The sequence below is a fragment of the Aotus nancymaae genome, unplaced genomic scaffold, assembly GCF_030222135.1.
Source record: "Aotus nancymaae isolate 86718 unplaced genomic scaffold, 86718_ANA_hifiasm-v0.15.2.pri h1tg000046l, whole genome shotgun sequence".
Taxonomy (NCBI): domain Eukaryota; kingdom Metazoa; phylum Chordata; class Mammalia; order Primates; family Aotidae; genus Aotus; species Aotus nancymaae.
In genome coordinates, this window is record NW_026988460.1 from 8,214,741 (window position 1) to 8,230,021 (window position 15,281).

At 36.7% G+C, this 15,281-nt stretch overlaps 1 protein-coding gene across 2 annotated transcripts in view; it reads right to left on the minus strand.

Moving 5' to 3' along the window:
* CNTN3 (contactin 3) overlaps window positions 1-15,281 on the minus strand; it is a 332,828-nt gene that overhangs the window by 13,411 nt on the left and 304,136 nt on the right. For both annotated transcript variants that reach the window (XM_064361917.1, XM_012477072.2), the window contains one exon: window positions 9,978-10,164. In XM_064361917.1, the coding sequence (XP_064217987.1) occupies window positions 9,978-10,164 (187 nt within the window). The remainder of the gene's footprint in view (window positions 1-9,977; window positions 10,165-15,281) is intronic.

Sequence of the window (15,281 nt, forward strand, 5' to 3'; positions counted from 1 at the left end):
GAGTGACACTTCATCTCAAAACAAACAAACAAATAAACACACACTGCTAAAAGGAGTTCTAAATCTTGAAACAAATCCTGGAAATACATCAAAAGAGAACCTCTCTAAAGCATAAATCTCACAGGATCCATAAAACAAAAATACAATTTAAAAAAAACAAGGTACACAGGCAACAAATGGCACGATGAATGAAATAGTACCTCACACCTCAATACTAACATTGAATGTAAATGGCCTAAATGTTCTACTTAAAAGATACAGAATTGCAGAATGGATAAGAATTCACCAACCAACTATCTGCTGCCTTCAAGAGACTCACCTAATACATAAGTACTCACATGAACTTAAAGTAAAGGGCTGGAAAAAGGCATTTCATGCAAATGGGCATGAAAAGCAAGCAGGAGTAGCTATTCTGATACCAAACAAAACAAACTTTAATGCAACTGCAGTTTAAAAAGTCTAAGAAGGACGTTATGTAATGGTAAAAGGCCTTGTCCAACAGGAAAATATCACGATCCTAAATATATATGCACCTAACACTGGATGTCCCAAATTTATAAAGCAATTACTAACAGAACTAAGAAATGAGATGGATAGCAACACAATAATAGTGGGGGCCTTCAATACTCCACTGACAGCACTAGACAGGTCATCAAGACAGAAAGTTAACAAAGAATCAATGGATATAAACTATACCTTGGAACAAATGGACTTAACAGTTATATACAGAACATTCCATCCAACAACCACAAAATACACATTCTATTCAATAGTGAATGGAACTTTTTCCAAGATAGATCAAATAATAGGTCACAAAATGAACTTCAATAAATTTAAGAAAACTGAAATTATATCATGTACTCTCTCAGACCATAGTGGAATAAAACTGGAAACAGACTCCAAAATGAACTTTTAAAACCATGCAAATACATGAAAAGTAACGCTCCTGAGTGATCATTGGGTCAAAAACGAAATCAAGATGGAAATTTAAAAATTCCTCAAACTGAACATTAATAGTGACACAACCTACCAAAACCTCTGGGATGCAGCAAAGGCAATGCTAGGAGGAAAGGTCATAGCCCTAAACACCTCCATAAAAGAGACTTAAAGAGCACAAACTGACAATCTCAGTCACACCTCAAGGAACTAGAGAAACAAGAACAAACCAAAGCCAAACCAGCAGAAGAAAGGAAATAACCAAGATCAGAGCAGAACTAAATAAATTTAAACAAACAAAAAATACAAAAGATAAATGAAACAAAAATCTAGTTCTTCAAAAAGATAAATAAAATTGATAGACCACTGGCAAGATTAATCAAGAAAAGAGAGAAAATCCAAATAACCTCTCTAAGAAATGATATGGGAGATACTGCAACAGACACCACAAAAATACAAAAGATCATTCAAGGCAACTATGAACACCTTTACTCACACAAAATAGAAAACCTAGAAGAGATGGGTAAATTCTGGAAAGATACAACCCTCCTAGCTTAAATCAGGAAGAATTAGATACCCTGAACAGACCAATAACAAGCAGCGAGATTGTAATGGTAATTAAAAAATTAGCAACTAAAAAAGTCCAGGACCAGACGGATTCACAGCAGAATTCTATCAGACATTCAAAGAAGAATTGGTACCAATCCTGTTGACACTATTCCACAAGATAAAGAGGAAACCTTCCCTAATTCATTCTATGAAGCCAGCATCACCCTAATATGAAAACCAGGAAAGGATATAACTGAAAAAGAAAACTACAGACCAATATCCCTGATAAACATGGATGCTAAAATCCTTAACAAAATACTAGCTAACAGAATCCAACAACATATCAAAAAAATAATCCACCATGATCAAGTGGGTTTCACACCAGGGATGCAGGGATGGTTTAACATACCCAAGTCAATAAATGTGATGTACCACATAAACAAAATTAAAAACACAAATCACATGATCATCTCAGTAGATGCAGAAAAAACATTTGACAAAATCCAGCATTGCTTTATGATTAAAACTCTCAGGAGAATTGGCATACAAGGGACATACCTCAATGTAATAAAAGCCATCTATGACAAACCCACAGCCAATTATATTGAATGGGGAAATGTAAGTATTCCCTCTGAGAACTGGAACAAGACAAAGATGCCCACTCTCACCACTCCTCTTCAACTTAGTATTGAAAGTCCTAGCCAGAGAAAGCAGACAAGAAAAAGAAATAAAGGGCATCCAAATCGGTAAAGAGGAAGTCAAACTGTCACTGTTTGCTGATGATATGATCATTTATCTCGAAAACCCTAAAAAGTCCTCCAGAAAGCTCCCAAAACTAATAAAATAAGTCAGCAAAGTTTCTGGATATAAGATTAATATACACAAATCAGTATTTCTTTTATATACCAATAGTAACCAAGCAGAGAATCAAATCAAGAACTCAACCCCTTTTACAATAGCTGAATAAAAAAACAAAACAAAAACAACAACAACAAAAAACATTTAGGAATATATATAACCAAGAAGGTGAAAGATCTCTACAAGGAAAACTACAAAATACTGCTGAAAGAAATCATAGATGACACAAACAAATGAAAAACACCTTCCATGCTCATGGATGGTTAGAATCAATATTGTGAAAATGATCATACTGCCAAAAGTAATCTACAAACTGAGTGCAATTCCCATCAAAATACCACCATATTCTTCACAAAATTAGAAAAAATAAATCTAAAATTCATATGGAACCAAAAAAGAGCCTGCATAGCCAAAGCAAGACTAAGCAAAAAGAACAAATCTAGAAGCATCACATTACCTGATTTAAAACTATACTATAAGGCTATAGTCACCAAAACAGCATGGTACTGGTACAAAAATAGGCACATAGATCAATGGAACAGAATAGAGAACCTGGAAATAAACCCAAATACTTAAAACCAAGTGATCTTTGAAAAAGAAAACAAAAACATAAAGTGGGGAAGGACCCCCTTTTCAACAAATGGTGCTGGGATAATTGGCTAGCCACATGTAAGAGAATGAAACTGTACCCTTATCTCTCACCTTATACAAAAATTAACTCAAGATGGATTAAGTACTTAAATCTAAGACCTTCTAGAACTATAAAAATTCTAGAAGATAACATTGGAACAATCCTTCTAGACATTAGCTTAGGAAAGAATTTCATGACCAAGAACCCAAAAGCAAATGCAATAAAAACAAAGATAAATAGCTAGGGCTTCATTAAACTAAAGAATTTTGCACAGGAAAAGGAATATTCAGCAGAGTAAACAGACAACCTACAGAGTGGGAGAAAATCTTCACAATCTCTTCATCTGACAAAGGACTAATATCCAGAATTTACAACAAACTCAAGCAAATCAGCAGGAAAAAAACAAACAATCCCATGCAAAAGTGGGCAAAGGACATGAACAGACAATTCTCTAAAGAAAATAGACAAATGGCCAACAAATATATGAAAAAATACTCAACATCACTAATGATCAGGGAAATACAAATCAAAACCACAATGCAATACCACTTTCCTCCTGCAAGAATGGCCATCAACAAAAAATCAAAAAACAGTAGATGTTGGTGTGAATGTAGTGATCAGGGAACACTTCTACACTGATGTGGTAATGTAAACTAGTATAACCACTATGGAAAACAGTGTGGAGATTCCTTGATGAACGAAAGTAGAACTACCATTTGATCCAGCAATCCCATTACTGGGTATCTACCCAGAAGAAAAGATGTCATTATACGAAAGAGATACTTGCACACACACATTTATAGCAGCACAATTCGCAGTTGCAAAATAGTGGAACCAACCCAAATGTCCATCAATCAACAAGTGGATAAAGAAACTGTGGCACATACAGATGATGGAATATTACTCAGCCATAAAAAGGAATGAACTGACAGCATTTGCAGTGCCCTGGATGAAACTGCAGACTATTATTCTAAATGAAGTAACTCAGGAATGGAAAACCAAGCAGCATATGTTCTCACTGATATGTGGGAGCTAAGCTATGACTATGCAAAGGCATAAGAATGGTACAATGGACTTTGGGGACTTGGGGGGAAGGTTTGGAGGGGTTGAGGAATAGGAGACAACAAATAGGGTGCAGTGTATATCGCTTAGGTGATAGGAACTTACTCATGTAACCAAACACCACCTGTACCCCACTAACCAATGAAAAAATATAAAATAAAATAAAAATTAATAAAAGTCACAACAGTTGAACTTACGGAAATAGAGAGTAAAAGGATGATTACCAGGGGCTGGGAAGGGTAGTGAGGGGTTTAGGGTGGTGGGGGTAAGTGGAGATTAATGGCGACAAAAAAACAGAAAGAATGAATAAGACCTACTACTTGATAGCATAACAGGGTGGTTATAGTCAATAATAACTGTACTGTACATTTTAAAATAACTTAAAGAGTGTAATTATGTTGTTCGCAATTCAGTGGCTAAATGTTTGAGGGGATGGATACTCCATTCTTCATGCTGTGCTTATTTCACATTGCATATCTGTATCAAAACATATCATGTACCCCATAAATATCTATACCTACAATGTACCCACAAAAATTAAAAAACAAACAAATAAATAAAAAAATAGTTGTATTTTTTTAAAAGGCACACCTACTTGATTTCTTTAAATTCAGGTAACCGATTTTGGCTCCACTTACACAGATGAGCATTTCATTTAGAAAAGCAAAAACTAAAATGCAAAAGTGATTGTATCATTTGGTATTCCTCTATTTCTCCAAGTGCGCTCACACATACAATAATTAGTGAAGACATAAAAAGAGTACCCTTATGCCAAGGGAGTCTGGGCATGTGTTCCAGGCCAGGCCAGGCCAGTTTTTGTCACAACTGGAAACAACAACTGGTTGTTCACCCAAAATAAATCAATGAGAAGCCTACTTAGTTCTGAGTACAATAACCAAAGAAGCTGCCCACCTTTCCCAGTGTTTTTGGCCGAGAGACAACAGTCCTCTTGAGGAGTTGGTGGCAATCTTTCTACCACAAAGAGAGAACTTGGTTAGAGTGATGCTGTCATGGAGCAGAGACAGTGATGGAGAGAGTCATTGTTCAACAAATACTTACTGGGACTGACTATGATTACTTAAACACTGGAGCAGAGCTCTGGGGACAGAGCAATGATCAAACCAGGCCAAAGCTCTGCCCTGAAGGAGCTGATGCTACAGCTAAGGTAGGATGGGGAGACAACGATGCAATGAGTACAAGATACTGTACATGTGGTAGCTCTGAGACCATGCACAAGGATAAAGCAGGGAAGGAGAGGAGGGTGTTAGGAATGGTGGAGCTGTAGTCAGGTTGCAACCAGGTGCTATCTGAGTGATGACCTGGAAGAAATGGGCGAGTGTGTTTTGTGGGTATTTGGAGGAAGAGCTTTCGAGATACAGGAAACAGTGCATGCAGAGGTCCTGAAGTAAAGTGCAATGAGCAAGGTGGAAAATAATAGGAAATGAGTCAGAGCAGAGATTGGGGAATGGAATACATAAGGCCTCTTGGGCATTTTAAGGATTTAGCATTTATCTGTAGTGGGAATGGGAAGCAACAAAAAGGTTCTGAACAGGGAGGGGACACTATCAGGATGTTAAGGCAAAGGCAAAAACAGGATGAACAGTGAGAGGTCATTGCCCTGATCTACAGGAGAGAGCTGGAGGCAGCTTGCCTTGGTGTGGCAACAGCGTAAGATGTGGTATATTCTTTTCTGTTTGTTTGTTTCGTTTTTGAGACAGGGTCTCACTCTGTTGCTCACACTGAAGTGCAGTGGCACAATCATAGTTCACTGTAGCCCTGATTTTCCAGGCTCAAGCAATCCTCCCACCTCAGCCTCCCAAGTAGCTGGGACTACAGGCACATGCCACCACATCCAGTTAATTTTCTTATATTTTTCTCTGACTCAGCATAGTGAGACAGAGTGTCACTATGTTGCCTAGGCTGGTCTCAAACTCCTGGGCTCAAGCAATCCTTCCACCTTGGCCTCCGAAAGTGTCGGGATTACAGGGGTGAGCTCCCATGCCTAGCCGGAAGTTGTAAATTCTTGATAAATCTAGAAGATTTAGTGTAGGGTATGAAAGAAAAACACTAGAGGGTGACTGAGATTTTTGGCTTGAGAAACTGAAACAATGGAGTGAAATTTACAGAAATGGAAGAGAGAGGATTTAAAATGGCTGGAAGGAGCAACCAAGAATTTGGTTTTATTCCATTTGAGATCTTACTACATGATTCTGGTGGGTGTTGTTTGCGTGTCTGTATCCATTCATACTGAATGTCAGAATTATCACTTGACTTTTTGATGATACAAAGCAGAATATTTATCCTACAGATTATTTCTTGCAAACTCTGAACATAAAATTCTCAATGTTTCTTTTTAGAAACTAACACATCTTATCATTTTTAAGCCATCTGAAAATTTTCCTCATCAGTCCCTTGAGATGGAAGATGCTGTTAAGAGTTTGCTCTCTTTCGGTGGCAAGTGACAGAAACCCATCTTAGATTACTTAAAGATGCTAATTAGTGTTTAACTTAAAAATGCTTTTAAAAAAACACAAGTATTTAGATATCAAAAATTAAGTGTTTAATGGAAGCTACAGTACTTAACTTGAGAATCCTTGTGTTATTTTATATTAATCAGAAATGCCATCTAAAATCTGTACTGATTTAAAGCCGTGCATACAAAATTCCATAATGATGAGTACATGAAACTCGCAAATTTTAAGTGAGATGGCAAAAGACTGCAGCATGTTTTGAATTCACAATGTGCAGTCAAGAGGAAGTACATTTGATTAATAATAGTACTTGAGGTTTGACCTGCTTTTTTAGGTTTCATTCATCCATTCAATATTTAATATGCTGCTCCCATGTGCTGGGTTTATGCTGGGCACTGTGGCTGGGTAAATAAGACACAGAAGGACTCTTTCCCTGTAAAGTTTAGAATACATAGGGGAAGAGAGATAGCAAGCAGGTAATCAAAAGTGTTATTTTAGCTCTTTATGCTCAAGGCAGAGGAGTAATTCTCTTCATAGTGCTAATCACAGGAGCCTTACCAAAATTCTTAAATAGGATTTGCAGTTAAACCATGTCAAAGCTTAGGATGACTATTAAGAGCTACCAGTAACAATACTATTAATGGCTTTAAGATATTCTGTTTTATTTATAATCTTGATACATATTTAAAAATTATTAACATAAAACTTAAAAATTAACATATGTTCTTTACATGCCATTTTAGGATGATTGGGGATTTTAATGATCTATATGAATTTCCCACCCAACATAAGAAATTGTCTGTAATAGCATCTACAGATCAACCTAAAGACTCCAGTTGAACTGTGGCAACAGCAGAGCATTGTTTTTGAGAGATTTCATTTAGTTGCTGGAATTCCCATAAGCTTAAGTGCCATGAGCATAGAAGCCATGACCACCTGTGATCATCTTACCCAGTTCCTAAGCACAGAGAAAAATCACAATAAATAAAGGTATTAAATGAGTGATGTAATTCTAACTATATGGCTGAAAGCGAGGATACCATAGTGTTTAAAACTATGGATTTCGACATCCATCCTGTTACTTACTCTGCAATCTCAGTACAGTTATATGACCTCCATATGCCTCAGCTTCCTCCTCTCTAAAGTAAGCATACTAATACCTTCATGTCATGATACTGCTGTGGGAATTAAGAATCAGTACATGAAAATCACTTAGAACCGTGACTGGAAATTGCTCAGTAAGTGTCAATCATAATTATCATCATCAGTGTTACGTACAAATTTCTACTTTAGGTTGGGTGTTTATATGCTATCTATAAATTATAAAGGGGTTTTGGTTCTTTTTAAAATTTTAATTCATTCATTGTAGGTTATCATGACATTTCTATTGATTTCTAATCAGTCTCTTCCTTCTGTCTTATCAATTCACTAAGTTCTTCACTGATTCCACTATGATGTTACACTATCTTTTAAAATCATAATTTCCTAGCAAGTAACCACATCATTATTAAGTCAGAGAAAAAAGCCAGATAAACTTGTTTGCATATGTTTTTGCAATCAGAATTTTTGATTGATGCTGTGTTTGGAATATATAAATAATGGTGTATATTTAGACCATATTAATTCAGTAAGAATTGTTGAGACAACCAAACATATTTGGCAAAGAGTTGTAAATACAGAATTTTGTGTCTGTATTTCCAAACCCATGTGCTCCTTGGTCTAATAGCAACTAAGTGGTATGAAAAAGAGATAGATCAGACTTCCCCTAATAATTAGATAAGGACCATGTTAAATTGGTACATTAGTTGGTTGCTTACAAATGGGTCTTGCTATAGAAAATCAAATGGTTTGTTGCTAAACTTGGGCTCTGCAACGCTCACTGTACTAGCCAATTGTTAGCCACACTCTTTTTTCTATAGATAATACAAAGATCAACACACAAACTTCTCTAATAAGATCTACACCAGTTAATTAACATCGCAAGTAGTAGAATTACATCTTACATTACTTTAAGTTAACCATAAAAAACATTAGCCAATCATATTCAATTGTATATTATTGGAGTTCTTTGCAATTTTAGACAAAAAATGTATGTTTTCAAAAACAATGGAAATGATATATGGAAACAGAAATGCATCAGTGAAATTAGTGTCTTATTCTTACCAAAAGTTAGTTAAGCAAATATTTGTATTCCATTAAGAAATCTGAGGCTGGGCTTGGTGGCTCACGTCTATAATCCCAGTACTTTGGGAGGCCAAGGCGGGTGGATCACGAGGTCAAGAGATCAAGACCATCCTGGCCAACAAGGTGAAACCCCGTCTCTACTAAAAACTAGAAAAATTAACTGGGCGTGGTGGTGCACGCCTGTAGTCGCAGCTACTTGAGAGGCTGAGGCAGGAGGATTGCTTGAACCCAGGAGGTGGAGGTTGCAGTGAGTTGAGATTGCACCACTGTACTCCAGCCTGGATGACACAGCGAGACTCTGTCTCAGCAAAAAAAAAAAAAAAAAAGAGAAAGAAATATGAAAATAAATTAAGAAAACAATTTTCTGTAAGTAAAAGTATCACTGCGTGTAAATTACCTAATCCCTTCAAGCCATGCTTTCATCATCTTCAAAATAGAGATAATAATAGCACCTACCTTGTGGAGGTAGTTATTAGGATTAAATGGGGAATGAGCATAAATTACTTAGTGTATCCAATCACCATTAGCTACGATGAGGGCAATGACAACGGTAACTCAAACATTTGCATTGTGAGTAAGTACCAATACAACACAATGATTAAATGTATACTATGCTATTAGATTAACTGAAATATGTGGGGAACATTCCAAATTGTAAATCATTGACTTTCTTGTAGATTAATTTAATTATAACTCATAATTGGAGCTGGAGAATTTACCTGTGAATATACAGCTAACAAAAATTCAGCTTTGAAAGCAACACTGACAACTCTGGTTAGATTTTTTAAAGTATCAATACGTTCACATGGACCATCATCTTCTTCATCTTCTGCTGAAAACCATTTAATTCACATTGCCATTTTTTTGAATGATGTAGAAAAGAAAGGTAAAGAAGGAAAAAATCACAACTGATTCTTCAGCATTAACTTTAACTTATTCTTGCTTATCAGAAATCCTCAAGCTTTGGGAAACTAAAAATACATGAAAGTAAATCCAACTAAGCTTATCATATTTTAAAAGAAAAGGGGATAGATTTAACCTAACACCCCACACTAAGATTTTTTCAAAAGTGCACATTCATTTTCACAGGGAGTCTCTACCTAAAGATTTAGGGATATCATGAAGACAAGGGTATGTGTGGCTCTGCGTATTAAGGTTTTGGAGTTAGGTTTATATAATCTGGTGAGATTCATGACTTGGGTTGTCCATTTCAAATGATGTAGAAGGCTATCATTTTTAATGCAAACTATTTTTCTTGCCATTCAAAGAAATCAGCATATACTTACGCGTTTTCTTGGTGGTTGCATTAACTGTGGCGCTAAAGGGCCCGGTGCCAGCGCTGTTGTAAGCCCGGACAGCTGTGTAATAGGCCAGGTTGCTCTTCAGGCCCCGTAGTCTGACTGATGTCTCATTTCCTGCCACTTTCACTTTACTGGATGATTCCTCCTTTCCACCACTATTCCAGTACCGCACCTGGTGGGCAGAAGACACCAAACATGTGAAGGCTTAAAAAAATTCTGCCCTTCCCATTAAGTGATTTTCATTAAAATGGGCATTGATTTATTCAACAGATATTTACTAAAGACCTACTATTTTCTAGGTGCTGCATTAGGCTGTGTGTCACAGCAGTGAAAACAGAGAAAAGGGACTCTACGAGGAGAAAAGTAGTGAGGAAAGAAATATATGAAACAGATAAATCCAAACAGAGCAAGTGCTGAGTATGACCAGACTATGAGATTACAAGTGGGAGAATGAAGGACAAATATACATATAACTAAAACATAGAAACAAAGTGTTAACATTAATATTGCACATTTTCTGTAAGTATTACTATGTTCTATAAAATTTGGCTCAAAAACGTTTATATTAAGTCCACATCATTTTTTTAAAAGGTGGAAAAGTCAAGAAAGAAATACAAATGATAATAACCCCATTTTCCTTCTCAGTTGTGTTTTGGATTTAAGTAGTCAAATTGCTACAAGTGAAAGAACAGACTATCTCTATGCTAATTTGGATTTTGTAGGCACAACTACAGCACAGGGATGGAGAAGAAAAAGCGTCTAGGGTGAAGGAACAAAATTTGGAAATGTAATTGAGAAAAGAGTGAATATAAGGTTGACAGAACATGAAGGTAGCATCTACAAAAGGTAAGCAGAGAGACAAATATTGCAAAGCATACGAGAAACCCTGCTAGCAAGAAAATGTCAGCAGACCCGACTGGGGAAGACAAGCTGGAATACACTAATCTGAAACAAATTTTAAAATAACTCTGTTTAAAGTGTCTAGATTTATTAAAGAAGAAACTGAATCTACCATGCAACGACAGAAGATATTTTTTAAAAAAGGACCAGACAGATTTGAAAAATAAAACACAGAACTCTTAGACCTAAAATATACAATTATTAAACAAATAAAATCAGTGACAGAATTAAGCTGAAGACTTATGGTGAAAAAGGGAACTAATTAGCCCAGAACAGAGCCCGTATAAAGAAATAAACATTATGAAAGCAAAGTTAAGAGACACTGAGGGTAGAATGAGAAATTCTAACTGGAGTTCCAGAAGGAGAGACTGAGGAAAGAGCAATGTTCAAAGGGAAAAAGGCAGAGAAATTTCCAGAACTGAAGAAATCCAGCAATTGTCATATTATAAATTCACTCTGAGTTTAGAGTAGGAAAAATAAACGGCAAATCCACTCCAGAAGAGAGGGTTGTTAAGGCTGAATTGTGGTTCTCAATCATTTTTCATTGCTGGACACCTGAGAGTTACAGGCTATCTTCTTGAGCAGTCGTGGGTGACTATACCTTGGTTTGCCAGTGAGAATGTACACGTGGGACAGGAATTAACTGCATTTCCTTGCCCAGCAGACAGCAGCAGGGGAAGGATGGTAAGGTGGATTCACACACCTGAGGCAGGGGTTTGTCTTTCTTGGTTATCAACATAGCTTTACTGCCCACAGCAAAGCCTGTGCATACTAACCATTAAATGCTGTGGAATTGTTGAATAATCTGAACATAGTTTAAAAATGCCTCCTCAAGTCCTATGGCAGAGATTCATCAGGCTATGTATTCAAGTCCCAATATTCTATTTATCTATGAAACATTAAAACTCCAATTTCTTGATGAGACAACACAATTTTTTTCCTTTAGAATCATAAAACCATTTCACAAACCAATATATTTCTATTTGGGTAAGTAAACAGAAACACAGTTGAAAAATATCAGAATTTAAAGTATCTCTATTACTTCCAGTAATTTGGTTTTTCCAAAAAAGAATGTTCCTATTGTGAAGAATCCTTAATAACACTGCATCAGAGATTTCACTTAATTTAAATTTAAAATGAAATGCAGTTAATAAAAATAATCTCTAAAATGGCATTTTCAGCCATTAAAGAGTAGGTATTAAATCAGAAGTACTCTTTTAATAGACAAAAATAATTATGTTCTTACTTATAGATTTTCAAAGACAAATATTTTAATTTAGCAGTTAAACCAGACACATTTAAATAAATAGAAAGCAGGTAAAAATGCATTAAAGGTCTTTTAGGAAGACAAATCCAGATCTGTCTCCCACGCTTCTTCATTCTGCTCTCAGCCCCTAGGAATGCTGACTGGTATAAACTGTCATCAGTCTGGTTCCTTTGCCCTGTGGCTTTGCGCTGGGTGTAGCTTATAGAATGCTGGTAGTGGGAGGGTGGGAGGAGAGAGAGACTGGGATATTTATTCCCTTGCATTCCCCAATGCTGAACCACTATTTGGTAGGGACTATCTTTGCCTAATAGAGAATAGAGCACCGTTTGGGCAATCTTCACTCACAAAAGGCTATGGCTACTGCTCTCTCCAACCCTTTGACCCTCTTCAAAAGTCTGCATTATACATACTTGAATGCATTTTTTTTTTTTTTTGCCTGTCTTACATTTATTTCAGTATGCCTCAACTGTCTGTATCCTATTTTCCCATGTGCATTCGACTTGTGCTAGAATGAATTCTTTGCCTAATTGCAGGCAATTAGACCTAATGCATACATCTTTTATTCCTGTGGGATTTTCATAGTGTTAAAAAAAAGTACTCACATATTTGACATCTTTTTTCTTTTCTGTTTTTTTTTTTTTTTTTCCTGAGACAGAGTCTCACTGTGTTGCCCAGGCTGAAGTGCAGCAGTGGCATGATCTTGGCTCACTGCAACCTGCACCTCCTGGGTTCAAGCAATTCTCCTGCCTCAGCCTCCCAAATAGCTGGGATTACAGGTGCCCACCACAATGCCCCACTAATTTGTGTATTTTTAGTAGAAACAGGGTTTCACCATGTTGGCCCTACTGTTCTTGAACTCCTGACCTCTGGTGATCCACCCACCTGGGCCTCCTGAAGTGCTGGGATTACAGATGTGAGCCACCACACCAGGCCTATATCTTTTTTCATTCTAATTGAGATATTAGGAACTAAACACATTCTGTACAGCTGTTTGGAACAGGAGGCTGGAAGAAGGCATCAATGAAGTTTAAGACTGGCATTCTATTATGGCACATTAGTTACGTTCTGCCAAACTTAAAAAAAATTGATTGATTCCTCCAAAATATGCTAATCTGTATCATTTCGCAAGTGTAGACTTGTTTTAATCATTTATCAATACCATTCTCCCAAATTTGGCTTTTTTCAAAACAGAGAAAGACTTTAAAGAAATGGACTGTAGATACTGCACTAGAACGTGGGAGTTTTCATTCCTCAGGCACCCAGGATCCATGAACTTAAAGGCTTCTGCCTTTCTTCATCATGTCTGTATATCTTGTTCCTACCCAAAAGGGCAGCAGAAAAGATCTGAGCCTGAGTGAAACGGCTTAGCTGATGAAATAAATTGGAGCCCAGGGAAATGAGCTTCTCAACTACTGCTTGGTCAAATCAGAAAGAAAATTAGTCTAGATGCTAATGATGATGTGTGCTCAGCATGCTACATGGCACATGACCAACCCTCACTGAGATGAGAGAAAGGCAGGAGCTATTAACAATTTTAAAGCCAAATTGGAGAAACTGCAACCCAGAAAGTTAGCCACATGACTGATAATTAAATACTCTGCCAAGTCCTTCTCCCCACCAAGGTTAATTTTTAAATCATCACTGAAACTAAGAAAAGACATATTTTTATCTTGGTATAATTACATAAATTATTTTGTAAGATTTTCCCAATTAGTACTTCTTTCAGCTTGTTTCCTTTTGCTTTATACTTACGAAGCATTTGGGGAAGAAATGTTTAATCGTTGTTTCCTTTCAATACTGTATTCATGCTACATTTGGACATTCTATTTGCTACTCTTTACACAAACAGGCAAGCAGCAGTGCATTTCAACCTGTAATTAATTTCAAGAAAGTCCCATTTTCCCATAGCTCTTCTCATCTTTCTGTGTCCCACTTTGATGGCAACATCAGCACGCATTAGAAATGGTGGCCACTGGGTCCCACACTGGGACTGTGCTATATTACTTCACTGTTTTTTTCTCTTCAGTACAATCTCATCCCAAAGCCCAATATTTAAAACAGAGAAAAGTGGAACCCGTAAGTCTCTTTGGGCCATTTTGACAACTGCTGCTTTATCTCATTTAATTTGCAAACAATGCTGCGAGTTATTATTATCTCTAATTTAACTGAGCCTTGGAGAGCTTTAACAACTTGCTCAAGGGCATACAGCAACAGGGTAGCAGAGGCCAAACTGCATTTATTCCATCAACATATATTTTTTGCATGCCTCCTAGATGTCAGATACTGCTCCAGGTACTTATAGATTGGGGAACAAAAAGGCCAAGTTCCTTGTCCCTTGTAGAGTTTATATTCAACCTAGTAGGTCTGAACACAGGTTTGTCTAATTCTAAAATGGCGTGGACTCAACTGGTCACTATGATGGCCCCATAGGGCTTTTAAAATTTTCTATCTTTCAGTTAAACTCTCTATCCTGGCATGACCAATAATGGTGTAATTCTACTTTCTTATAAAATATCCTTATCTGGATGACTCCTTATCAACTTAAATTTATATACAGTTATGTGTCATAATGACAGAGATATGTTCTGAGAAATGTATCGTTAAGACGGTTGTGGCACTGTGTGAACATCATAGAGTGCACTTGTGCAAACCTGCACGGTATAATCTACTACACAATTAAGCTAGATGGTGTAGCCTAGTGCTCCTAGGCTATATACATGCACAGCATGTTACTCTACTGAATACTGTAGTCAACTGTTAACACAATGGTACATTTCTGTGTATTACCTAAACATAGAAAAGGTACAGTAAAAACACAGTATTATAATCTTACAGGACTACTGTTGTATATGTGGTCTGTCCTAAACTGAAATGTTATTATGTAGTACATGACTATATTAAAAAATCAACATCTACCTGCCCCTAAGCCATCCAACAGCCACCAGTGACTGCCAGCACTCTTGTTCTACTTGGAATCCCACAAGCCATTCATGTATATTCCTCCATTTATTTTTCTTAAGTATTTTACAGGTTAAGACCAGGTCAAGAATTGTGATCCTGTCATGATGTCTGTAAAGGACAAAGTTGTTCATGGTGAGTGTGTATGTCAGTCTCCCATCTGA